The sequence below is a fragment of the Ambystoma mexicanum genome, chromosome 8, assembly GCF_040938575.1.
Source record: "Ambystoma mexicanum isolate Mex_15411 chromosome 8, UKY_AmexF1_1, whole genome shotgun sequence".
NCBI classification, from domain to species: domain Eukaryota; kingdom Metazoa; phylum Chordata; class Amphibia; order Caudata; family Ambystomatidae; genus Ambystoma; species Ambystoma mexicanum.
In genome coordinates this window covers 1,068,852,575-1,068,880,394 of record NC_090929.1, presented here as the reverse complement: position 1 = coordinate 1,068,880,394, position 27,820 = coordinate 1,068,852,575, and the positions used below count along the sequence as shown (strand labels likewise).

Below are 27,820 nucleotides of genomic sequence, written 5' to 3'. Positions count from 1 at the left end.
TCGTAGAGATACTGAAAGCAGGTTTGTGTCCTTGGTAATAGCAGGCTGGAGAGCAGTTGCTGGGAAAGGTTAATTTTCTTGCCTGCCAGTCAATCATAGGGTTGTGAGCAACTAACCATGGCATCCCTAGTATGAGCCGGAATTGAGGTGCCTTGATGAGATCGAACGAAATGAGTTCCCGGTGTCCGTCCTGGCACAGCAAGGTTAATTTGGCGGTGCGCTGGGTTACTGGTCCGGAAGCGATTTCAGTCCCATCCACTGTGGTTACCTTATCTGTAGTCGGCTTGGAACATAGGGGAAGCCCCATCTCTGCAGCTAGGTCCTGATCTATATAATTCCCAACAGCTCCACTGTCGATATATGCTTCAATGGCGTGCATTCTTGACGATTGTTGGTTATTAATCAAGATCACCGGAATTGCAAAGTGTGAGGTCGGTGGCTCCTTTACCTCACTCGACAAACTGACCTCTACGTTTGCCGAGCTGGGCAGTTTCCAGACTGACTTTCTTCCTCTTTTTCAGTGGCTCCAACGAGCTTCCTCTGAGGTTTCACTGGGCAGTCCCTCAGGAAATGCCCGGACTTCCCGCAGTATGGACATAGTTGTTGTTGTCTCCTTTTATCTTGTTCTTGTTTTGCTAGAGGGGGTCGTAACCCTCCAATTTGCATGGGTTCCACAGTATTCTCTTGTAGTCGAGGTACATTGTCTCTAGGCCGAGCATACCCAGGCCGAGGGTCCATCTTTGAACGGTCTGCTTTTCGGTCTTGCAACCGGTGGTCCAGTTGCACAACCAGGTCTATGAATTCAGAACAATCTCTGGGAGAGTCAACCACTTGAGCTAGAACGTCCTTTAATTCACCTCGTAAGCCCCAAAGAAACAATGTGGTTCTTTTGTTCTCAGGCCACCTAGCTTCAGCAACCAGTCGGTTGAAAGTAGCAATGTACGTTAACAAATCCTGATTTCCCTGTCGGAGGGAAAGGAGTTCATTGTCCATGGGTATGGCGAGCGAAGAGTTTATCCATTTCCCTCTGAAAGTCTCAAAAATTATGTAATAAAGGGTCATCCTGGGACACCAACGGTACCGACCAATCCGCGGCACTGCCACTTAAGTATGATTAAAAAAAGGCTACCAGGGCTTGGTCATTTGGTAATGCTCCAGGCCTGCAAAGAAAATGAAGGCGACACCGATTTATGAAGGCTGCGTATTTATGTGGATCTCCAGAAAACCTCTGCCAAAGTGCCAAAGGAACTGTACCTGGTAACACAACTTGTACCGGAGTAGAGAGAAGTGGATGACATACTAGGATTTTGCATCGGTGGGTTGTTTCCAGGTAGAGGTGTCTGACCCGCATGAGATTGCAAGACTTGCCTGCTAATGTCTTCGGTACGCTCTTTAGTCACCAACAAGTCTCTCCGAAGAGCATTAGTCTCCTGTCTGGCAGAGTGAACCTCTGCACGAAGTTCTCCCAATAAGTGGGCCAATTGGTCTAATTCTGATGTTTCCATGGCGCCTTGGTGGATAGATTTGGTAGGCTTTGCGTTCTGTTACGCTCACCTGGTATCCACGGGGACGCCACCCAGCTGCCGGAACCCTGTTGCTCTTCTCGGTCGGTCCCGGGTATTATCAGCGGGGAGTTCTTTCTGGAAAACAGGTGGGCAATATTCAAGATAGAGCAACTGGGGAAATAACCACCAAACACCCCGTATGCCCGCAGCGCCTCCCCGGGCCTTTCCTCACCTTGTTTTGGGCTTTGGCAAGCTCTCCGTCCTGCCTTCTTGGCAGGGGCGCGTTGTCCTCTGTGGGCGATTGCAATCGAGTTACTTCACTGATGCTGCCCTTTTGAGTCTCTCAGGTAGGTCTTATTACTGTTATTCTGTAAGCCTTTCTATGAACTAATGATGTCTTTTCTCTCCCAGTAGTTGCGCGAGAGTCCGCTGTGGGCCGTTGGCTGGATTTGGGCTCACCGGCGAGTGATGGTGTTTCGGAAACGCCTCGATGCGGTAAGTGGGAGCTATGCGTAGCGCTATGGTGCCGTGCTTCTGCTAACCTGTTGTCTTTTATTCCCGTTGGCCGCTGCGTTCACCGAAGCAAGAGGCTCCTAAGCGGTGCTGGTCGATGGGTGACTTGAGAGGTAAGTTGCCGGCTCTGATGTAAATGTCTAATGTCTCTTTTCTCTCTTTTTGCAGGTTCGAAGATCCAAGAAGCTTGCTGTTCCTTGGGTGCTGATTGCAGTCTGCGGGGGAATCTCAGGTAAGCTGCTGAAAATAACGATGTCCCTTTGTTTTGCAGGTGCAGACTTATCGAGGTTCGAAGATGCTGCAGAACACGATGAGCGTCACGTTGCTGGAATGCAAAGTAACGCGAAGAGTGTACTGGAGTTTGGGTGTGGTTTATATAGCCTGCAGGCATCCCAGGTATCACTAGGCCTGCCACACCCAAAATGCTAGACCGCATGGTTCAGTTTAGGAACTGAGCCATGTGGAGGCATCCATGTTGTTGTGCAATGCCCTTATGGGCCCCGATTACTGCTCTAGCATATGAGCCTGGCGCCAAAGGCGCCAGGACTGACTCCAAGAGAGTCGGGGTCAAATGTCAAGGCCCTTGAGGGCCTGATGGGGGTAGAAGTAGCCCACCTGGCCTGGCTATCCAGGCTTAGGGCAGGGATCGTGACAGAAGCCCCATTCTGCGAAAACGTTGAAGACGATGTCTTTGTGTAGTCGTCATTCTTATTCTGTGGGTAGAGAGACGTCTCTGCTGAGCACGTCTGCCAGAAGATTGAGTTCCCCTGGAACAGGTTAAGACAGGAGGGACATCTTGTGTCTGAAAGCCCACTTCCAAATGTTCTGGGACAGTTTGGATAGCCCTGGAGAATGACCGCCCCCTGTTTGTTCAAGTAATATATGTGGTGCTGTCTGTGAGGACCAGTACAGTCTTTCCCGGCAACTGTGTCTGAAAAGCCTTCAGATCTTTGAACACTACAAACAGCTCCAACAGGTTTATGTGGTTGGATGCCACTGCTGGGAACCAAACGCCATGCGCCATATGCTGACGGCGTTGAGTCCCCCACCCAGTGAGAGATGTGTATGTAGTGAGAGTGGCTTCTGCTGCGGGGGTGGTGAAGGTTGTCCCCCTTCAAGAGGTTTTTCCTCGACCACCACTGCAGAGAGAGAATAAGGGCTGCTGAGACAACCACAAGATCATCCCATTGTCCGCTGGCCTGACACCATTAGCTGCTGAGCCACTCTTGGAGGGGGCGCATGCGCAAACGTGCGCGAGGAACTAAATAAATGCAGGATGCCATCATTCCTAACAGTCGCATGGCTTTTCGTACCGTCACCTCTCGACTGGCTACATTTTGAGGGATTTGAAATAGCATGTTTTGAACCCTCTCGTTGGACGGGAAGACGAGGCAGTCTACTGTCCGAATTAGGGCCCCTAGAAATTGTTTGACTTGACTAGGGTCTAGGCTGGACTTCTTCTCGTTTATGGAGAATCACTGAGTGAAGAGCACGTCTATTGTCTTTTGGGTGTTTGACAGGCATGTTTCATATGAATGCCCTGTTATGACTCAGTCGTCGAGGTAAGGATAAACTGGGATGGATTGCCTGTGTAGGCGACCTGCTGCTACTGCCAGCATCTTTGTAAATATCCTTGGGGCTGAGGCAATGCCGAAGAGAAGGACCTTGAACTGATGGTGCTTGTCCTCTATCATGAACCTTAGGTATTTTCTGTTGGTCGGCAACATTGAAATATGTCCAATGTTGCCATTTAATCCCCCCCGTGTTAGTAGAGGGATTACTTTGCGCAGCGTTATCATTCGAAACTTTTGTGGTTTGACAAATTTGTTCGCTGGGCGCAATTCAGGCACAGGGTGCACGGTGAGATCCTTTTTGGGTACAAGGAAGTACACTGGATAAATACCCTTTGTTTACCTGTGGAACGGGGACGACTTTGCGCCCTTTTCCTGTAGGATCTCGACCTCTTGGAGCAGGATCTTGACTTTGGTTGTCTGGATAGAGGTTGCCAGCTGAACTCTATGCAATAACCATTGGCAAAGGGTCTTGAGCACCCACTGGTCTGTAGTAATCGCCTCCCATCCGTGTAAGAATGATGTTATACGTCCCTCAACCGGGGAGGTATGGAAGGGGACCGAGATCTGAGAGTCATTTCTGATTGGAGGCCGGGGAGCCTTTAGGGGTGGTACTGCAACCCCTTCCCTTGCCACGCCACTGTCCTCTAGGACGACACTGCTTTGAGGCGGCTGACCCGTCTTGAGGACCAGCTGTTACCCGTACCATATTGGTTGGGTGGGGAACGTGCATAGGACTGTCCGCGAAAGGAGCTGCAAGAACTCCCACCTCGCTGCTGAAAGGGCCTTTGAGTGATCTTGTTTAAAGATATCAACGTCTCGTGCTCTTTTTTTTCGGAGTTTCTAGTGCCTCATCTACAGCTGTACCAAACAGTTTAGCTTCTTCCACCGGTTGATGAGGGACGCTTGCGTTTCTGGCTTGATTGAACCCAGAGTTTACCCATGCGTGCCTCTTTAAAAGGGTACCTTGGGCCAGAGTCCTTCCTACTATCTGCGCAGCATCTAGGGTGTTCTTAAGGATATTATGATTTACTTGTCTCCATGCTTTCCCAGGGCATGCAGTCCTTGTCTGGCTGTGCCTCACCCATGGACAAGGTTACCCGCGCTCTCTTCCTAATTTTAGTGACAACGAGTGAATCTGGGGTGGCATGTCCCCGAATGTAGAGAGGATCTGAAGGGGAAGGGCAAAAAAGGTATAGCCTGACTGGCAGGTGGCTTCTCCTTCAGAATATCAGAGTCCTGCACTGCTTCTTGAGTGGCAACTTGGAAATGTTCGGCCGTTTTTTCCAGAATGGCATTAAATACCATCTGGTCCTCTATGGGAGATGCCTGTCTGAGAGGTGGAGATGCAGGAGGATCCATACATATTGGGTCTGGGGTATTAGTAGGAGACATCCATGGTGGGTTATCCACTGGTAGCTCATCTCCCCAGTCAGGGGCCTGGTCAGTGGGGTCCTCAAAGGGATCATCTTTCTGAAAAAAGGGGTCCCGAGGAACCTCTTACCGATCCGTCAAATCATACATCTCCTCATGGAGGGGGCAGGAGGTCCTCTGAAATTTTTACAGAGTGGGATAAAGGTCTTCCTCACTAGGCCTCTTAGGCGTGGTAAACTTTTCGGAAAAGTCGACAAACTTTGCAAGCTTATTCATACACCCCTCAAACCTATCCCTGGTCCATAAGGAGGAGCCGCAGAGGTCTACCGGGGGAAAGGGCTCCTCTAGGGCGATCTACCTGCTTAGACCGTCAAAATGTATCTGAGAGAGTCTTAGATAATGGCTGGGGGCCCTCAGAATAGTCTTTCTGCCTTTCTCGGCGTGTAGACGCGTCTTTTGACCCATCTTTGGGTTTATTGGCCGCCGAAACAATCTATGTGAGACTCTCGTGGATGTTCAGCCGTCAAAGTGAGGGGTTGCCTTCCACTGTCTTCGGCAGTTAAGTAGACGTCGATGAAGGGGACGAGAATATATAAACAACCGGAGGTCGTGGACAAAGATTTTAAATTGATCTTTGTAAGAGCTCCGCAAAAGGCGACCAGCTAGCGGAAAAAAACAATCGGAGGGACCTCGACGCGTGAGGGATTTTGGTTACACTACATGTCATGTTAGGGATAGTGTTCCAGGCACGCACATGTCGACGTCCCCTTTCGATCCTCGAAAGACAAGATGCAATACTCCGCGATTATCACTAGATATCGGACCATATGCACAGCACGCGATTCTAAGCAGATTCACAAGCATCATAAATACGATTACAGTGTGTAATGTATCCCTTCTGAGGCTTCTGGATCTGCTTAGATCACATGCTATGCATAGATTAGCAAGCAGTGTCTGGAGAAGGTGGCGGGTTATGAGACAGTACAGAGGCAAATAGATGTTTCAGCACCGCTTGTCCCACCTGTGAATCTGCTTTGGAATGTGTGTCAATGCAGTAGTGCTGAGTAAAGGTATGAATAGAGCTCTGTGTAGCTGCTCTGCAAATGGTGTCCAGCAGGACGTTTGCAATGAAAGCCAAAGTAGCTCCTGTACCCCTGGTAGAGTGAGCTCTTGGTATGAAAGGCAGAGTTTTGTTTCCTAGAGAGTAGTAGAGTTATATGCATTTCACTATAAATGTGGAGATGGCGTTTTTTGAAACATGATCGCCTTCTGTGCCAGGAGCCATGGAGACAAACAGTTGGTCTGTTTTTCGTAGCAGTCTTGTCTTGTTTACATAGTAAAGGACCGCCCTCCTTACATCTAGTGTATGGAGTTTATTCTCAGCGGAGCTTGGAGGGTTTTGAAAGAAAGCTGGTAGTTCAATGGACTGGTTGACATGGAACTTAGGTGAAAACCTATGGTGTGTTCTTAGCACCAACCTGTCCTTGTGGATAACAAAGAAAGGGTCTTGCACTGGCAAAGCTTGTAGTTCACTGACTCTTCTTATGGAGGCGATAGTCACCAGAAAAGCCGACTTACATGTAAGGTGTTTAAGGCTGGATTTATGCATAGGGTCAAAGGGGGGAGCCATGAGTTTTGCAATTACCACATTAAAGTCCCACCCTTGAGGAGGGTTTGAAATGGGAGGGTAAAGTCTTTTTACACCCTTAATGAATGCCTTAATGGCAGTGACTTTCCAGGACACCTTGCTTTGAGAAGTGGTATATGCGGATAGAGCCGCTAGGTGAACCTTGATGGAGTTAAATACTAGGCTGCAGTCTAGTAAGTGGAACAAGCAATGAAGAATGTGTGATGTAGTACATACAATTGTGTTTACATTTTTTGACTGATGCCATATTACAAATCTTTTCCATTTGTTAAAATAACAGTGTATGGTGTTTGGTTTTCGTCCGTCCTTGAGGATTTCCAGACACCTTTTAAATGGCCAAATTCTATGACTTCAGGAGCCAACCTGCCAAACTCATAGACTGAGGGTGTGGGAAGAACCTTGTCCCCCCTGTGCTGTGTGAGCATGTTGTAAGGGCACAGGAGTTTGATTGGATCACACATAGGTAGTTTGCGCATATGTGGAAACTAAGGTTATCTCGCCCACATAGGAGCAAGTATGATCAATGTCATTTGTCCGACGTGATCCACTCCCATGCGTGTGCAAAGTGCGAAAAAAGACTTCCTATTGGAGTGGCTTGTGAGGGAACCTGTAGCAGGTGGTTATTGCTTCGATGGGGTTGAGACCCCTCTTGAGGAGGAGTATCTGCCCCTACTTCTAGACCTTCTTTGGTCTCTTTGAAAGCCCTGTTGGGAGCACTGGCCTTGCGAAGAACCCCAGGATGAACTTTGCCCACCCAGGTTGTAGTAGAAGACAGCTGGGAGTTTTGTCCTCTAAACCGGTGTGAGTTTGAACCTCCTCTCTGCCCAAAGGGTTTGTTAGTGAGCTGTCCCACGGATTTGAGTGTATCATATTCCTCCTTTGCGTTTTTAAGTGCATCCTCAACTGCTTTGCCAAATAAAGCGTTGGCATTAATGGGCATGTTTATGAGGGTAGCCTGTGTCTCTGGTTTGAAACCAGACTGACAGAGCCATATGTGGCGTTTGATCAGTGTGCCTTTTGCCACGATTCTCCCAGGATGGTCTGCTGCGTCCAGGTTATTTTTAAGGATACAGCTTGCTACCCGTTTCCCCTCAGCGATGTGTGTGAGAGTTGTGGTTTTAGGGGTTCTGGGACTGAGTATTTGTTGTGCGATCTAGTCCCACTTGTGGCAATTGTAGTTGGCTAATAGCGTGGTATTATTAGCTATCCTTGTTTGATAGGCAGCTGAGGAAGCTACTTTCCTGCGCAGGGTGTAGTTGTTCTTACTCTCCTTGGCAGGAGGGGCTTCGGCAGAGGCCAGAGGGGTTCACGCTCTCTTTCTTGTGGTGGGAACTACTACAGAGTTGGGCTTTAGCTGTCCCTAATGTATAAGGGGTATGAGGGGGCGGGTCTAAACATCTTTCCGTTGTGTGGGTTGACTGCCTGTGTCATATTCGTAGTAAGCAGAGAGGGCTGAATATGCCTCTGGACTGATTGAAGCAAGGGGATAAACTGTGGTGCAGATTTTACATCCCCAAGGATGTCCTCCACAAAGTCTTTATTGACCTGGGCTTCCTGGGTATCTATTTTAAAGTGCTCTGCACGTTGTATTGCAGTTAGTTGCCTACCAGGGAGTTAGCCACTGGTGGGTCAGTGTGGTCTGGGGATTGGATGATGTATACGTCCTCATCATAATATTAGTCTAAGTCTGCCAAGTCCTGTTGTTCCTCTGGGTCTGTGTACGAGCCAGGGTCTTGTCATCCTTGAGTGTTATAACAATATGTGTCCTGACCCCAAGTCCTGATATGAAGAGGTGGTAGCCCGTGTGGTGTCCAGGCGGGCTTTAAAGGCTGCGGGCTGTTGGCTTGCTGCCTTGCTCTGCGGGGTCCCCTGAAGGTTGTTGAGTTGTTCAAGGTGTTCTTCAAATAAGTTTTTAAAACTGGACATTCTCCTCATGACCCTATCAAATTGTTCTGAGTCCATTGGGAGGAGCTTAGCAGCACTGAGGGAGCAGGAGTGGGTGGATCAGGTGCAGGTGGAGGTTCTGTGACAGGGGTCTGCTTAGGATGCATAGCCGTCGAATGAGTGCCCTCAGGGGTAGTGTAATCCCTACTTTTCGTAGCCCTTAGGAATTAAGATGTTCCAGCTGACTTCCTTCCTGATGCATTGATGAACATCCTTGTTCCTGCTCCTTGGTCGTGGTGACGAAAATGGGGACATCTGGCGGGCTCCAGCAACAGCACTTCTGGAGAGGGGCTCGGCAGCAACGTATTACAATATAGATTCAGCAGCTCTTTGTGGTTTTGGCACCTTTTTCCTCTGGGCCAAGGAGAAACAAATAGCCCCGGTTGGATTTTCCTAGGTCACTCTGCCTTGGACTCTGGTGAGGGGACATTCGACGAAGATGTCCTGCTTCGGTATACTCACACGAATGCCTGCAAAGTTTCAGCCAGATTTGATCTTGCAAAGACGTTGCATTCGATAATGGTCAAGGTACCCCGGGTATTGGGATTCTGCAGCCCAGCAAGGTTGCATTAAGTCTGGGGAAAAGCCAAAAACAAGCAGGCCTCAAAGTTAGTTGGTCCCACCAGCTAAAGGGAGGAAGTTGTCCTTAGCGGATCTTCCCCGTAGAGGTGAAAACCAGGTCAGCACAGCTGCAAGGCTTCACCGGTGCTTTCGCGGTCCTGGAAGGTGCTGCTGGCATCTCTTCTCATTCTCTTCTTCAGATTCCTTGTTCCAGTGGTCGACTCTGCATGTAGTCCCAAAATCATGGCCTTATATGCGAAATCCCATTCATTCACAGCCCTACAGCTGTCAATCACTCGGGGGGTGAGGGAGGGAGTGGTCACCCTCTAGGACAGCCACCTGCCCAGCTGGAACGAATTTTGGCCAGTCATGCCTACAGACAAAGGCCATTGATGTTTCAGGCTCCTCCCTCACTTTCTGCCTTCCCAGACACGCTGGAGCCTGGGCGGGCTTCAGAGCTGAAGCCTGCCGAAGGTAAACACACAACCGACTCAAACCTCATCTAAATGATAGAGTAAAAGCACAGAAGGAACTAACAAATGAGAAATGTTACATGAGAAGTGGGAGAAGGAGTTACTATGTAACCCCCAAGCAATCCACATAGGCCGGCGTGTGCTGGACCCACAAAAGGGAAATCCAACATACAAGTTCTCACTATTCTTCGGAACTGTAGATCACACAAGAACATGTATTTGAATATTAGGAGAAGTCCAAGGGACTGCTGAGTGGCACTGCACAGAGGGTGCTGTGTGTCACTATGCAAAAAGCAGATGCCTATGGAGTTTACCAGTCTCCATTAAACAGTTCAAAATCCCAGTCAGAGAAAAATACATGAGTGAGTAGTAAACTGCTCCACTCACTCAGCAGGTTAAAACATCAAAAAGGTCCCAGATTGCAGAAAAAGAGCTGGGGGTCTCTAAGGTTAAAGGGAATTGGTACAGAAACTGAAAATATGTCAATGTCCTTCAGAGTATGTTTTTCTGCGCTTGACGTCTGTTAAGATGGATTTATAGAATCTGGCCTGCACGACAGATTTTAGGACGCCACCCTTGTTATAGTGAACAGGGGAACTCTGAGGTTAGCCAAAATCCAATCAAGGTAGCAATGGAGAGCAGTCAAGGCTATTCTCATTAGTGTTTGAGTGGGGTCATGGGTCCAGAATTAATCCCCACAGTGAAGCACACAATAATTAAATTTAGACAGGCATGTATAAAATACAATATTTATTCTAGGCCTTGACGCACAGTAAAAAAGCATGAAACAAGCAGGTAAAAATATTGCACAACCCTCAATAACAAACATAGGTCCGTAAAATGCATTCAATGACAAACCAACAAAGGAGGCAAGCTAAGTGATGCAGCAAGATGGAGCTAAGTGATGCAGCAAGATGGAACCAAGTCTCAAGCAACACTCCCAAGCCCCAGCAGTCCACTCCCCAACTCCAGCAGTCCAATCCCCACGAGTGGGCCCGGACCCAAAAGTCATAACGCTTCTTCCCAGAATGTATCTGAACGCAGGTAAATAACTTCTGCTTGTGATTGTTCACATGAAGGGATGCAACAAAGCTCCTTCATAAGTGTCAACCAAAAAGCAGTGGAATGGAAGGCTACAAAGACTTAGGTTTACTAGCCCCCCCCACCCCGACCCTCCCAGATGACTGGATGGGTCGACGTGAGAGGGTTTGGGGGCGATCCAGGATCTGCGGGTGCAAGGGCACCCCCGGTCTGGTCCAGGAGCAGAGTGCAGCCCCTGGCGATGGAGGGATGCGGAATGCACCGATGCAGCCCTCTTCAGGAAACTTCACAGGAAGTGGGGGTGGGGAGGGGGTGAGTTCCAGCAACGGCCACCGCACACAGAGGACCGTAGCCGTCCTTCCAGTCACAGTTGTAGAAGTCCTTCCAAAGCAGGAGCCCTTAAACCCTTAGTAGCCACCGCACCTCTAAAACACCAACCCGAACACCAACCCGTCTATAAAATCAATACACCTATGGCCAACCTCCCCTTCACAGTGCAGCCAGAACCTGAATTAAAAGCTGCTTTAATCAATGCCAGATCATTAGTCGCCCATGCTACTGACATAGCAGATGTCATACGAGATAATGACCTTGACTTCATTGCCATTACAGAATCTTGGCTCCACAAGGCAGCAGGTCCGGCTCTCACTCTGGAAGTCCCAGAAAACTATACCATTCTCAGAGCCGACAGACCAGACGCGCGTGGTGGAGGAATAGCGATCATTGCCAAATCTGATCTCTCCATGAGAATCATTTCCACACCCTTCCCTAAATCCTGTGAGATTCTCGCTATCAAACTACCTACAGCTAACTCTCAAACCTTAAATATCTACCTCCTTTATAGAGCCCCTTGCCCCATCAGCACCTTCACTGAAGATATCACCACTGTTATCTCTGAGAAGCTAAACAATTCCTCCCAAACACTAGTGCTGGGAGACTTCAAATTAGGCTTCAACGATATCAACGACCACCATGCTACTACTGTAGCCAATACTCTGTCAGTACTAGGTTTCACGCAAATCGTGAATACTCCTACACACTCTAAGGGAAGAATTATCGACTGGATTGCCAGTCACAACTGTAACCCTGTTATAACAGCCATTACCCCCCAAATATGGTCAGACCATCACCTTATCTCCTTTACCCTTAACACTAAAAGACCTATAGTCTCAACACCTACGCTAGCCACACCCACCCTAACCAGAAATAAGAAAAATATTACAGCAGATAATATTCTGCCCCACATCCTACCTAAACTTAATTCCCTTCTGGACCACACTGACCCAGACACCTTAGTGGACGAATATAATAAGGCCATGTCCCTTGCTCTTGACAGAATTGCTCCGCTTAAACTCAGGAACAGTAAACCAAAAAAGCATCTGAACTCCTGGTTTACACCCCACCTAAAAAACTTAAGACTACAGAAGAGAAAATGCGAAACGGCTTGGAACCGGCATCCTACCGCTGAAAATAAAACTAACCTAATAAACATCTCTTCGCAATACAAAAAAGACATTATCCTGGCCAAACAAGAAACCTATAATAATAGGATCTCCCAAGCTAACTCTAGTATGAAGGAGCTATTCTCCATCCTAAAAGAATTGGAAAATCCCATCGCAGTACAAGATGATTCCATTAAAGACAAAACTTGGTGTACAGACATACAACTGGCACTAACCAACAAAGTGGCCAATCTCCAAACCAAAATTGCCTTAAAGAAAGCCTCATTACCTACCAAACACCCGCTAAATGCAACCTCCACCCCTAAACCCACAGAATCTTCCCAATTCCGCTTCTCCAAGGTTTCAGTAATTCAGATAGAGAAGACCATTCTGACTCTTAAACCCTCCAACTGCAAAGGTGACCAATGCCCCGCACAACTGATCAAGGACGCGGCTAGGGATCTAGCCCCCTTCATCACAAAACTTATTAATGCCTCCTTCACTACGGGCACCATCCCTCGCAATCTAAAGGAATCTTGGGTTCTCCCCCTTCTAAAAAAACAAGCATTAGATCCCAATATTCCCACAAACTACAGACCCATCACCACAGTTCCCTTCTTACTAAAAATATTAGATAAGGTAGCGTACACTCAAATCCAGAACTTCCTTGAGATGAACCATCTCCTTGGCACACGCCAATCCGGTTTCCGGCGGCATCACGGCACAGAGACTGCCCTTATTGACCTAAAGGCCCAAATAGACTCACTCAGAGACGAGGGCAAATTAGCTCTCCTCCTCCTTCTGGACCTCTCAGCCGCCTTTGATTTGGTGGACCACAGAGTCTTATGTAATCACTTGGACTCGGCGGCCCACTTCTCAGGGGAGGCTATAGCCTGGATCCAGTCATTTCTCAGTGACAGGACCATGAGGGTGTTCTCCCCCGCAGCAGCAGCAGACCCTATTCCAATCACTTGCGGAGTGCCCCAGGGATCCTGTGTCTCGCCGACACTCTATAACATCTTCACAAAGCCACTCTTCGACGATCTTGATAATCTGGGTATCACCTATACCAACTATGCAGATGATACCCAGATTCTCTTACCACTTACCGGGGATTACGCTGAGGATCTGGCTTTGGTGAACAGAGTCTACAGCATCGTTCAGGCATGGATGGCCAACCACGGTCTATGCCTGAACGATGACAAAACAGAGCTCATCATCCTGGGCACGGCAGCCCGCATCTCCAAACTTAACCAAAAATACGCAGCCTTTGTCATTGATGGCAACATGATCAAGGTTGCCAGAGAAGTAAAAACCTTAGGTTTTTACCTTGATGCGACACTATCGTTCACCAAACAGGTGAACTCACTGGCCTCATCCACAGCCTATACATGCAAGCTACTACGAGCTGGGAAACAATTCCTTTCAGATGACAGTTGTCTTATCCTAGCTAGAGCCCTCATTTTATCAAAATTAGATTATTGTAACGCCCTTTACATAGGGACTACCAAACAAATCATCAATAGAATCCAAGTGCTCCAAAACAACGCACTCAGAGCGGCCCTAAGTATCCCCAGAAGTGCACACATTTCAGAAATAAGACGTAATCACAAATGGCTCTCCACCCATGAAAAAATCAACCTCAAAGCTGCTTCCCTTATCCATAAATGCCTAAATAATAAAGCCCCCCGATACCTGTCAGAACGCCTCAACAGGAAATATCCCACCAGACTCACAAGGACAGTCAGCCCTAACTGCCTCCAAGTGCCTAGATTTAAATTAGTCACTATTGGAGGTACCAGCTTCCCAGTCAAGGCAGCGCAATTATGGAACTCCCTACCTCATGCACTTAGATCTGACCACACTTTCAGCAATTTCAGAAAGAACACTATAAAATGGCTCACTGAAAATGCGACATAAATGTCTCTCCACCCCTCGCTTGTCCAATTGCACCTCACTTGATACGTAATGACATGCCATATTGCCCGCTTTGACTTGCTATACTGTCTGACACTACAGATTTGACTGTTTAGCTGTTGATTGTGTGCTCTATCTGCACTTGCACTTGTCCTACCTTGTAAATGTAAGAAATGTCTACCATGCCTGCCGTGGAACCTGTAACTTGTAACGTCTGTAACTAAGCTGTAAACTTCCTTGTTCTTTTGCGCCCTGCTACCCCAGGGTCTGGCGCGCACAATAAATAAATAAACAAACAAAACAATAGAAATAACACAATTATTGTAAATATATTAGCTTGTTTTTAGGCACATGTAAAAGTAACCAAAAATCCACAGGTGTAAAAAGCTAGGGTGCTACAAAGGTATTCCCACTGCACTGCATTGCAAGATGATGTGTACAATGTTAAAAAGTGACAAAAAGTTGAAGACAAAAAGGGAAACAGTTTCTCAGTACTGACAGTCTGAAGGACTGATCGGTTTCCCCATAAAAAATGTGCAAAAGGAAGTGAAGCTGAAAATATCAGAACAGGTTCAAAAACGAAGAAAAAAAGATTGTGGGTCCATAGAAACTATGGAGGGAAAGTTACCAAAAGAGAAATATTTACCAACAACTTCAAAGCAAGCTCCTTTGTCTTTGGTCGTGGCTTCGACATGATCATCAAATGTTCTGATCTCTCAAGTTTGTGTGCGTGGCCTGCCTGATCATTGGATGACATAGAGACTGCCCCTTGGGTACAAGGACTTGCATTCTGGGGAAGAACTCCCTAAGCCAGAGCCACCTCCTCCCCATTCTAAGACATACTATGAAGACCAGGCGAAAAAGAAAAAGCAGAGTTTGTTACTGTCAACCAAGTACTGTATTGCTACCTCTAAAATGTAAACTTGAAATGTACAGAGACAAAGAAAAACTGTGGAAACATAATGAATCAGACCGAAAAGGAGGACTTCCCTGCACCGCTGGGGAAGACCAACGACAGTGTAATAAAGAGAGGAGGTGGAGACCTGCAGAAAGAGGAGAATGCCCGCAAGTTTCAAACAGACTAGCAAAGATGCACTGAAGAAAGCTTGGGCGCGCAGATTCTAAGACTGAGCGAAAAGTCAGACGCAGCCATGTACGCCTGAGCCAGAGGGAGAAACAGAATACTAAGAGGGACATAAGGCGTCCCTGGTCGGAAAGAGGAACACACAGTGGCGTGACCTCAAACAAGCCATGGTGGACTAGGCAGACCATGAACTACGCAGACACAGTTTTGACGAAGGAAGAGCAAGCTGAGATAACACAGGAAACTAGAGCGCCTGTGTGAGAAACTACAGAGAGACCAGGGAGCTGACCTGACAATTGACCAAAAGGGTCGCCATGGGCATACAACAGTGACGTTAAGCCTGAGAAACACAGTTAACGGGGAAAGCGGGAGACCTTGAAGGGGGGATACCTAAAACAATAATTGGAACATTTGTACTCATCCCATACCAATCAGATGTCAAGAGTATGTGAGAAGGAAGAGAGTCATAATTGGGATGCTCATACTCATTTTAGTGGAGGCGAAGTATCAAGAATAAATGAAGACAGGGGAAATCATTATTTCAGCATTCATACTCGTCCCAATGAAGACATTGCCGAGAATAAGCAAAAGGGTGAGTGTTTGTTGGAATATAAGGAACCAAGAAAAAGAATGGACTTTGAAAAAACTAAAACTTTGAAACTGAGTAGTAAGACAAATATTGAGAACCAAGGGACAAAACAAGAGGAAGGTAAAAAGGAGAAAAGGAACCACCCCAAGAGAAAAGACAAGTGAAGCATATACAAATCCAGTATCAGGACTATGGAACTTGATAAAGGTAGTTATTTAGAACTATTAAAGATTCAATACTAAACTGAACGTGGTGAAGAACCAATTCAAAGGAGAAGAGAGTCATTCTCCTTTGCCTTATGTTATTATATATAGTGGTAGGGTCAGCATACGGTCGTTTTTGGACAGTTGTAATTTTAAGTATAGTCTGGGCTGCCGAGGCAGGAACCGGTCCACTTTGTTAGCCCCGACGTAGTACCTCTGCTTAGTGTTGGGAAGGGATATTTCTACTCTTAGCATAGACAGCAAAGTTAGCGGTCCTCTGATACGTTTGAATGTTTTTTGCAGGGCCTTCATCTGTCAGCTAGGTCATGCGTGACCACCCTTAGTTATGTTTCTAGATCTTTTTTCCAGTTGCCCCCATTGCTGTTCACATAGGGCCTTTAGCACTATCCGTTTACCCATGATGACCCCTTTAAAAACATCCCAGATGGTCTCGAATCTAACCTCAGTTATCATTGATATCAAAATATTGATTTTATCCACAATTGTCTCAGAAATCGTGTGCTCCTTCCCTAATGCACTCAGAAACCTCTGTGCCCGAGATACCCTGGGGATGTCCATCACTGCAGTTAAGGGAGCATAGTCCGAAAGTGAGATGGAGCCGTTTGCAATCACATTCTTGATGAAGAAACCAGAGGCAGAGGGAAAAGGCAGAGTGAAGGATCATGCGAGAAGGAACAGAAGAACTTGGCACCTGGCGGAGTTCTTTTGGGGCCCATTGAAAGCAAGTAGACCGAAGAGGGGCCCAGACCGATTAAACCTTGTAGGCTGGTACTTTGAGATTAGGATTTGTGAACTCTTGTTGGCCACTCCTTGTAACATCTGTGTTTAAAGTCTATGGAAAAGCTTAAGCTAACCATGGAGCGGGGGGCACAACTCATTCAGATTAGGAATTTTCAGCTACCCACATTGTTTGAGATTTTGCGGAATAGTGCATCTGTTCCAGGGAGGTGCAAGGACATGTAAGAATAGGTTAAGAACTTTAAGATTTGGATAGTTGCCTACAAAGTTTTTGGACACCTGGGATAGCCCCATTTTGCGCAGACCCATCCAAAGACTGTTTTAGAAACAGCCTTACTGTTAATAGACATTACCCTAGAAACCATGGGCCTTTGAGCTGACTACTTCCCTAAAGGAATATTTAATAAAGACAATCCATTGAATTGCACTACTTTTGTGTCAGATGTTCCATTGCTCAGCCTTACCACCGTAGAAACAAAAACACCACTGATAATCTGAAGCTCATCAGAAGAGGCTTTTACCTTCACTGGACAGACTTATCGGTGCTCTTTTCCCCATGCAACAGGAAACCAATCATTAGCACTCTTCAGATTCTTAGTAGTGGACAGTAAGTACAAGTGTTCATCTTCTTGTCACAGGACACCATCAGTATTCTTGTTTTTTGCCTGTCACTTCATAACCCTCTAATCATTACCTAATGGGACTCTGTTCTTCCCTTTTTACCTTCCCTTTTTACAGATCAATAACGATCAGCACCCTATTCTATTCTGTCCCATACCAGTAGCCATTAATGCCCGGTCTTCCATCTGTTGACCATGAGAGAGCATTACCTATTAGCGCTCTCTTCTGTTCAGTTTCAGCTTCCTTCTCCACCACTTTCTGCCTCTGGGACGCGATCAGGAGTTTAGTCTTCTCACCCTCCCTTTAAGAGAGAAAGGAACAGGTTACATCACACAAGGCGCAGGTCAGACAAATACAAACAAAAAAGACAAGACATGAGCCCACACCCAGCAGAGCACAACTTGTCAGATAAGCCTCAGTTAAGTGAATTTACCAAGAGGGTTTGATATACATATATTAACACTTAACAAGCAGGGATTACTGGGTGGGAAGTATGAAAAAGAAGGTCTGAATGACTAATACAACTAGTTAAAGTAACTTCATTTATGTTGCAGGGAAGGTTTCTGAACCATGAATCCACCCCAGAAAACATCTAGCTGAAAATTCCCAAAGTTAGCAGCCCAAACTGGACAGAGATTGAAATAAAGAGCTGACAATCAGAAGCGAATGGTAGCTCCTGGCATCATGCATCGCCCAGTGAACAGAAGCTGCTTCTGGAGAACAAAGATCTAGCAGTATATGCATTGCGTGCATCCCCGCTAAATTCAATGAGATTAAAGCAATGTCACCCCACCATCAACAATAATTACAAAGTTATTGGCACATGGTTTTGAATACCTATTAGAGGAATCAAAATGCAATCATATAAAAAAGGAAAATCTTTCTAACCGAGTTCCTAAAGTAACAAAGGGAAGGAATATGCTCTCAGCTGTGTAGTATTATGACAATATCAGACTTTGGTGTATTGCCAATTCCAAAAACGGACAGAAGTTCACTTGTTAATCATATTGCATAGTTGCATAGCTTAAATAAATCACAATTAGAAATGTAATTAAGATGCAAATCCACACCACAAGTAGAACATCACATGCATACCTTTTTATGGCATCAGTTCCATTGGAGTCAAGAGAAGCTCCATGATGCAGGCTCTGTGAAACAACCCAAACTAAGCTCGGACAGGAGCCCAATAGCCATCACAATTATTTTGATCCTTTCTGGACACTAGCTTTGAAGCTTAGACTATCGATGTCTGTAAAAAGCATGGGGTGTTGCCAGAGTGGCTACCCTACTTTCGACAGTAAGAACCCATATATGAATTATCACTCTGGATCTCTTGGCAGCCCCAGTGTTTCTTGCAGGAAAGACGTATTCCAGTGTTAAATGGCCTTTCTTCATGAAGCCTTATGTAGGGGAAGCCTTGGCCAGGCCATCAGAGCTGGATGGGTCATTGGCGAAGAGGTGAGTGATAGGAAATGTGTCAGGAGGGAGGGGCGGGGGTCTAGTAAATTGGGGGGGGGGGCAGTGGAAGTGGCCAGGGAATCTGGACTAAGAAGAGAGGAGAGTCAGGTGAGCAAGTAGCGGGTGTTTCGGGCGCATCCCCCAGATTATCAGCAGAAGAGCATGGAGGTGGGCTTGGGGAGTGCTTGCACAGAGGAGACAGAGGCTTTCACAACATCCCAGTGTGGGTAGAGTTTAGAAAAATACTGATTTTGAACACACTGTAGGACCTCCTTGGCTCCTACACTGGGAGCATACATTCAGAACATGAAGACCAATGCAAAGAGCATCATTTACAATTTAGGGACAAACATATCAGTGACGTAGTGTGTCAAGCTAATCGAAGACGCAATGCAAAATGACCAACTTTTACTTGGTCAGCTAACATGCATTCTTGCACCTCATGGCTGCTACAGTAGCCCAACAGTCTGCAAACTGACATTAAATTCAAATATATTAACATGTAGACAAGCCCTCACAAGCAATCTTTCAGAAAAGCAAGAGAGGCATACTTTGCCCAAATATAATTAAAGAGGTCCTTCAATTCAGATAGAGAAAAGGTCTCTGCTGTCTTGTAGGTGGGATATGAAAATTAAGCTGGAAGACCAGTCTCCTGTGGCTTAGATGAAAATACATTCAACATTTTGCAAAAAGGTTGGTTACAGGGACATAGATCCTAGGAGGGTGGGAGAAAAGAGGCTTGTGGCGATGAGGTTGGGGGTGGAGTCATATGAGGTTCTACAGCAGGCCAAATTATAAAAGCATATTTAAGCAGCTTTGCCCTATATTTAAGATGTCCCTCAACTAACTAAAATGTATTGGTGCCAATTCTGTATAAAATCAGCCAGTGAAAAAATTCACAAAATAAACATTGTCAGGGCAAGGTTAATGCGGCCTCCCCAAAACAGCAATGTAAAACACAAAAGAATTGTTCTTAAATTGAATCTGCCATTTTCTTTCTACACCACCTGTCAAGATATTTCACAGAAATGCCAAAGTCAAGAGTACCGCCTTCACAAAAATATTTTACCTTTAAGCCCAGCACTACCAATTTGCTCTATTTTCAAAAACAAAAATAGGCACACACCCCTCAGAGATAACCAGTGGAACTACGTGAATTGTGAGCAGCTCCTACACCACCAGCAAGCAGCAGGGTAGACCTGGTAGGCTATATGGCATTGCAACATTACTCTCAAACAGGGGAAGATACTGGAGCAGATGGGTGTGGTTAAGGGGCTAAATACCTTGCAATGACATTTGTGCTAGTCATTCTGCATTTACTCACATTAACTCGAAATTCCTTCTTATGGCTTCTGGAATTTTGGGCTTGGTCACACGGACAGCCTGGAAAAGGAAAACATTTTTTTTCCGAGTTAAACGACACCTATCAAACCCCATCTGAAAACAGAGGACAAGTCAATGCATAGACACATGCATTATGCGTTTCCAGGTCCCATTTAGTCCTCAAAGAGGATGAGACATGAGATTTTGAACGTCTCCTTCAGCCCAGGTATCAGAAAGGAAGAGATTGCCTGTAACCATAAGAATATTTGCAATGAGCAATACTGTGTGCTGTCCGCGGGACCAGGCTAGCTTTCTTGGTCCAGAATGTGACATGATAAAGAGCATTCAGAACAAAAGAAAAAAAACACACACACACACACCTCTCACCCCCACTGTGCATTCTTCTCTGGCACACTTCATGTCCTGGCACCTTCATAAAATAATTCAAGACACTAGGGGAGTTACCTTATCTGAAAGCTTTACAAACCATCACAGAAATGAATTGAGTAGCAACAGAAGCCGTTGAGCATCCATTAAAGTATTGCCCTGAGAGTTCACAGACTGACATCACAAGGGCATACATTGGCATTTTCCAAATGGAGCATCAGGAACCCCAAACTATAGGCAATTCTTCTTGTACTCCATAAATCTTGATATTGATCCTTAAAGCATTATAATGCAGGACTCAACAAGAGGGCAGAAGACATTTTTAGAAGTCTCTGGCTGTTTAGTGCGGACATATGACAAACAAATCAGCTGTATAAAAAAGAAATGTAAGGATGTCTTTTCATCCAATCGTGGAAGATCCTCTCGGTCTCAGAAGATGGATAATTAAGTAGGAAGCGAAGACTCCTGGTTTAGATGACAATCAGATACAATTTTCATGGAGGGAAACTAAGAGCAGCTTATTCCGTCCTTGCAATAGCAAGGAAAGATTCAGGTTTAGTGGGATGATATACGTTCACCTCATCGCCAATTGACCAAATACATCTACAAGGGACAACAGCTTATTCTCTGGAAGGTCCACTGGGTTTGGGTACCTGGGTCAAATGAACTGCACTGCAAAGGAATTCTCCTGCCCCCAATGCAAAGCTAATGCACCAAGGGAAGGTGGCTGCACGAGGATGCAGACAACCCCTTCATCTCCAGATTGGTTAAGCACTGGTCGGACAAGCAAGGTAAGAAATGTTTAAACGAAACCGAACTGCAAACGGGAAATGGACTGAATTCAGCCCCCAAGAATGGCAGGTGGTTAACCTCCAAGTTGTGGCATGTCAAAGAATGCTCACAATTCTTAGATGTTGAAATGTACATCAAATCAAGTCATCCAAATCAATAGTTACTCCCGAGATTAGATTTTTTCCAGCCAGTACACTGCAAATAATGGTCAAACTTTCCAGCCCGCAATGTACCTACTGTGCAAAGTTTGTATTTCTATTCTGTCTTTAAGTATTTAGAATAGATTATCTGATAACATGTATGCAGAGATACAAGCATGCAGTACATGGATATTATGTCAATTATATGACATACTGAAAATATAATTAAATACAGTATCTCAAAAGGTTTATAGAAAAAAGTAAGTAACCGGATCATACAGAGCACAAATAATACATGATAGAATATTCTGTTGAACAAAAAAGCAGTAATAAAGAAATAGCAATAGAGATAAATAGCTGTGCATACCACATACTCATCCAATTATAAACAAATGAGTATACAAATAAACCTAAACATATATATAAAATACTAAACCCATTATAGCCAATATATTATGACTATTAACAGTGCGTAAACTCATTAAGCCTCTGTAACAGTACCCTGTCTGGCTCTAGGAAACATAGCCAGGGGAATGATTCGGGAGGAGTGATCAGGAGCCATTTCGAGCCAAAGGATAATCGGTCTGGGGCTAGTATGAGAGGACCCCCCCAGTGGTCAACCTCCCTTTGTCCCAGTCACGTGGCAGATGACAGTCAAAGAAGAACAAGTTACTTTCTTACCTGGTAACGTTCTTTCGATGGGATGGTCCGGCGACGTATTCCATATCTATGACATGTAATCACCACAGCTGTGCTGCTTCGGAAACTTTTTTCGGCGTCTGCGTCCTGCGTCGATGACGTCGATGCGGCGTCGTCGAGGACCTCCTCCGACGTCCAACGTCATCCGATGTGATAAGTAGGACGCACGACACCCGTAGCCTCAGTTGTAGTTTTTTCTCCCAGAACGTGTGACATTAGTCAACTGCCAGTCAGACACCAAGCCTTGCGGAACGTAAGCTGCAATGACAAAAGAAATTCTGCAGCGGGGAAGGCAGGGAGGGAGCGATATGGAATACGTCGTCGGACCATCCCATCGAAAGAATGTTACCAGGTAAGAAAGTAACTTGTTCTTCGAGGGGATTGGGTCCTCCGACGTATTCCATATCTATTCCATATCTATAAAAGACTCCCAAAGCAGTACCAGAGCAAGGAGGAGGGAAAGAATTTAGAATCAAAATTTAGAATTGCCAATCAAATAGCAGAGCAAAGGACCGCCTTGCCAAAGGCCAGATCCTGTCCTCGGATGGAATCGAGGGAATAGTGACGTACAAATGTATGTACTGAAGCCCAGGTGGCTGCATCACAGATGTTGCGAATAGGAACACCCCCCCTCTGCAGGGCAGTAGATGCAGCCATACCCCTGGTAGAATGGGCCCGCAAGCCAGCCGGTGGGTCCTTACCTGCCAATCGGTAACACTCCGAGATGGCCAAAATAATCCAGCGAGACAAAGTCTGTTTTGTCACAGCGTGTCCCAAACGCTTCCCAGCGTAACCAATAAAGAGTTGATCATCCACTCTGACCCGGGACATGCGTGAAACATAAAAGCTTAAAGCTCTCCTAGGATCAAGCCTATGGAGCCTCTCCTCTTCCTTACCAGGACGCGGAGGGGGATAGAATGCCGGAAGAACAACCTTCTGGGCCAAATGAAATTCTGTCACTACCTTCGGAAGAAAAGAAGGACGAACTCCAAGGACAACCCTGTCCTTGTGAAATACAGTGAAGGGTGGCTTAACTGAAAGTGCCTGTAACTAACTCACTCTGCGAGCAGAAGTAACTGCAACTAAAAACACAGTTTTCAGAGTTAACAGCCTCAAAGGGCAAGAATGTAAAGGCTCAAACGGAGCACCCATAAGAAACTTAAGAACAAGGATTAAATCCCAACCGGGCACCAGGAAAGGTGACGGAGGGAACACATTAGTGAGCCCTTTCAGAAACTGTGAAATTAAAGGGATTTTAAAGTAGGAACACTCTTCAGACGAGCGCTTAAAGATGGACAGCGCCGCCAGGTAACCTTTAATGGTACCCACTTGCAAGCCCCTGCGGGCCAAAGAAAGTAAAAAGGACAGAACCATGGGGATGTCACATGCAAAAGGATCCACATTCTGAACTCTGCACCAGTCGCAGAACTTACGCCAACGGCAACGGTACAGAGACTTTGTTGCTGGCCTTTGGGCCGAGAGCAACACCTCCATCACGTCTTCAGGGAGGTCCCAATCCTTATACCTCAACCTTTCAGAAGCCAAGCGTGAAGGTTGAGTGATCTGACCTCTTGATGGAGAACCTGCCCCCCTCCCGTGAGAGCAGATCGTCTCGGTATGGAAGACGACTTGGAGGGCAGATGGACAAGTCGAGAAGGTCCGGGTACCATGTCCTCCGAGCCCACGCCGGAGCAATGAGGATCATCCGGGAACCGTACTTCCGTAACCTCCGCAGCACTTGCGGGATGACGGGGACTGCAGGAAACGCGTACAGCAGCGGGAATGACCACTCCACCATGAACGCGTCTCCTAAGGCTCCTTTTGGAGCAAATTCCCACAAGTAGAACCTCTCGCACTTCCGGTTGACACTGGAGGCGAAGAGATCCACTTGAGGGGTCCCCCAAACGGCGAAGATCTCCTGGAGAATCTCCTGAGCCAACTCCCACTCGTGAGAGATCATGCTCTGCCTGCTCAGAGCGTCCGCCGTCACGTTTTCGTCTCCGGCTAGATGAACTGCTGAGATCGAAACTTTCTGCTGGATGGCCCAGAACTCGAGCTGCATCGCCTCCCTGCACAGAGGAAGTGACCCTGCCCCCCCCCCTTTTTCTTGAGGTAGTGCATAGCCACTGTGTTGTCCGTCAGGATCAGGACATACTTTCCTCGCACAGTCGGCAGAAAAGCCTTCAGGGCTAACCTGACGGCCCTCTGCTCCAACAGATCGATATTTAGTCTGGATTCCGACGGAGACCAACGACCGCTGATTGTCAGCCCATTGGCATGAGCTCCCCATCCCGTGAGGGATGCATCCGTCACGATAGTCACCTCCGGCCAGGGAAGCCAAAATGGAGCCCCCTTCATCAAGTTGCCTTCGACGGCCCACCACAGAAGGTCCCGAGCGACCGAGGGCGGCACCTGAACCGGGTCTGACATCCTGCCGGAGGACTGCGACCATTGAATCTTGAGTGCCCACTGCAAAGATCTCATCCGCAGGCGAGCCTCTGGCACCAGAAGAATGCAGGATGCCATGAGGCCGAGCAACCTCAAGAACTCGAACGCTGGGAGCTTCAGGGCATGCTGAAACTTGTGCACCATCTGCTGAATGTGAAGAGCCCTCACCTGGGGAGGAAAACACTGCCCCAGGGGAGTGTCGAGCACTGCTCCGATGTACTGGAGCCGCTGTGTTGGCGTCAAATGGGACTTCTTTAAATTGAGGGAGAAGCCCAGCCTGTGAAGGGAGTGGCAGGTGACGGACAGATGATCCAGGACTTGCTCGGGAGAGCTCCCCAAGATCAACCAATCGTCCAGGTAGGGGTAGACGTGAATCCCCCCTTGCCTGAGATGCGCTGCCACCACCACCATGAGCTTGGTGAAAACCCTCGGGGCGGAGGTCAATCCGAACGGCAGGACCCGAAACAAAGTGCGAGTCGCCAACCGCGAACCTCAGGTACTTCTTGTGCTTGGGATGGATCGGCACATGGAAGTAAGCGTCCTTGAGGTCGAGAGACACCAACCAGTCCTGAAGCTGAAGGGCCTGGAGGACTTGAGAGAGAGTAACCATCTTGAACTTGGCCTTCCTTAGGAGTTTGTTCAAACCGCGCAAGTCCATGATGGGTCTCAATCCCCCGTCTTTCTTCGAAATCAAAAAATAAGGGGAATTCCATCCCTTGTTCCTCTCCGCTACAGGCACCAGTTCTATGGCGCCTTTCTCCAGCAGGGCTTGAATTTCCTGCGCAAGGAGCGGATCCGGACTCTGCAAAGAGAGGTTCCCCGGTGGATTGTCGCAAGGCCTGTGCCGAAAGGGAAGACAGTAGCCGTGGGTTATGATCTCCAGAACCCACATTTCTGAAGTAATGGCACGCCACTCTACAAGATGCTGCGCCAGCCTTCCCCCAACCGGCGAACCATGGAACATGGCCTCATGACTGAGTGGTAGCGGCTGCGGCGTTACCTGAGGGCAAAGAGTCAACTGCCCGAGTGGCCTTGGCACCACGGGTACCCTGTCGTCCACCTCTGGTACCCCTGCATTGGCCTCTTTGACTGCCAGCTCCTCTCGCTTTACTGAAGGACGAGTAATAGCGAAAGGAACCACCCCTCCATTGCTGTCCCCTAGGACGAAAAGGCGGAGGTTGGAGAACTGCAGCGCCCAACGACTTTGCTGCAGCTTTTGAGGTCTGCAACCTCTCAAGGCTCTCGTCAGCCTTGCTGCCAAAAAGCTGTTCACCGTCAAAGGGCATGTTGAGGAGCCGGGACTGCACATCAGGAGCAAACCCTGACTTCCGCAACCACGCAAACCTGCGCATCACGGTGCTCGCCGCCATGGACCTGCTGACGCATTCAGCCAAGTCCAAACCCGACTGAACGGGCTTACACATGGCATCCTTACCATCCTGGACCATAGCAAGGAAACCATCCCGTTCGTCCCCTTCGGGAATATGTTCAGCCGCTAACGCAACACAGTTCCACAGAGTGTGTGTGAAACGAGACAAGGCACAAATGGAGTTGGCCGTCTGAAGCGCCATACCACCAGAAGAAAACACTTTCTTCGCCCAGCCATGAAAACGTTTGTCGTCCCCATCAGGAGGGATGGTAGGGTACGACGCCTGCTTTGCCGGGGCCATGGCCGCGGCCGCCTGCACCACCAAACTCTCCGGAGTGGGGTGCCTGGTCAAGTAGCAAGGGTCGCTACTGGCTGGATGGTATTTTCGCGACAAGGACCTGCCCACCGCCGGGAGACTCTCCGGAGCAGTCCAAGCCGCCGCCACCCTTCTCTGTAAAGCCATATGGGAGCAGACCATCCCAAGTACTCGGAAACCCTAGCCATAAGGCGTCGGTACGAGGAATCGGCATGAGAGCCAGGCTCAGGCCTACAAAACTCCACCTCCGGAGAGGTGTCCAGTCCACTGGCATCATGCAGTGACTGCCTCAAATCGTCAAACCGACTATGGCCCGAGACAATTTCATCTGGAACCTGACTAGGAACCAGGCCATCAGAATCCTCATCCACCTCCGAAATATATTCCAGGTTGCGAAAAGAAGGCGCCCGAGAGTGCTTGCTCTTAACCAGAGCCTTCCTAGGGAGTTCCCCTGTGCCACGGGGTACCTCCGACACCCCGGCCTCGAAAGGCGTCGAGTGAACCGGCGTCGAGAGAACAGGCATCGGCGCCGAGAGGATCGGCGTCGAGTAAATCGGCGTCAACGTCAGATGCAGCGCCGCCAGCATCGACGGCGTCGACACAGTCCTCGAAGCCGGAGCTCCGAGCGTGTCCTTCGACGACCTGAGCGTCGACGGCTTCGACGACTTCCTCGGAGCCGGAGCCTCGAGAAAGCCTGTCGACGCCCTCGACGCCTCAGACGTCGATGTCTTCCTCGAAGACATCACAGGTGCACACGTCTCGACCGGGACCTGGAACGGGTACGTCGAGAATGAGTCCCCTTGTCCGAACGGGACCTCTCCCGTGACTCGTGCCGACCACTCTTGCGAACGGTGTCTCTCGACCTCTCATGACCGACCCCACTCGGGGGCGTGGACGGCTTAGTACCCTGCGACTCGAGAATCGGCAGCATTTTCTTCCCGAAGGAAGCCCATTCCTCCGGTGTCGCACGGCTGGTGGGGTAAGCGACGTGCAGGGCAGAGTCCTCCGAAGAGGACCTGGAAGACGACCACTGTCGGCGCTTCCGAGAATGCCTCGAAGAGGCCGAGGAGTGGCGGGACCGACTCCTAGAAGGAGACCAACGAGACTTCCGACGGTGACGCGGAGAGTCTCCTCTCGAATCATCCGTCGAAAGCCCCGCAGACTTCGACTTCCGGGGCTTGGACACCCGACCTACCGACAACTTCTTCTTACGTTCACGTAAGGCTTTGGACGTGAGCGACTGGCAGTCGATACAGTCATCCGTGTCATGGGCCTCCCCGAGGCACCAGAGGCAGGCGTCGTGCGAGTCCGTCACCGACATCTTGGACCCACACTCCCCGCACTTCTTGAAGCCCGGACGCGGGGTCGAAGACGAAGTAGAAGACATCGACACACAAAGGATTTTCTCACAAAAACGAACAGGTTCGAAGAACCGAGAAGAACAGAACTCCAAAGAGTCGAGGCGTTAACCGAGATTCACGAAGCAACACGTTCACGGAAAAAACGGAACTGAGGCTATGGGTGTCGTGCGTCCTACTTATCACATCGGATGACGTCGGAGGAGGTCCTCGACGACGGCGCATCGACGCAGGACGCAGACGCCGAAAAAAGTTTCCGAAGCAGCACAGCTGTGGTGATTACAT

General features: G+C 47.9%; 1 protein-coding gene across 2 annotated transcripts in view; it reads right to left on the bottom strand.

Annotated features, from left to right (window-relative positions):
• The window catches only part of LOC138472732 (erlin-1-like), a 519,316-nt gene that overhangs the window by 200,216 nt on the left and 291,280 nt on the right, over positions 1 to 27,820 (bottom strand). For both annotated transcript variants that reach the window (XM_069611050.1, XM_069611051.1), the window contains exons 8-9: positions 20,028 to 20,086; positions 17,455 to 17,546 (exon numbers count right to left, since the gene is read on the bottom strand). In XM_069611050.1, the coding sequence (XP_069467151.1) occupies positions 17,455 to 17,546; positions 20,028 to 20,086 (151 nt within the window). The remainder of the gene's footprint in view (positions 1 to 17,454; positions 17,547 to 20,027; positions 20,087 to 27,820) is intronic.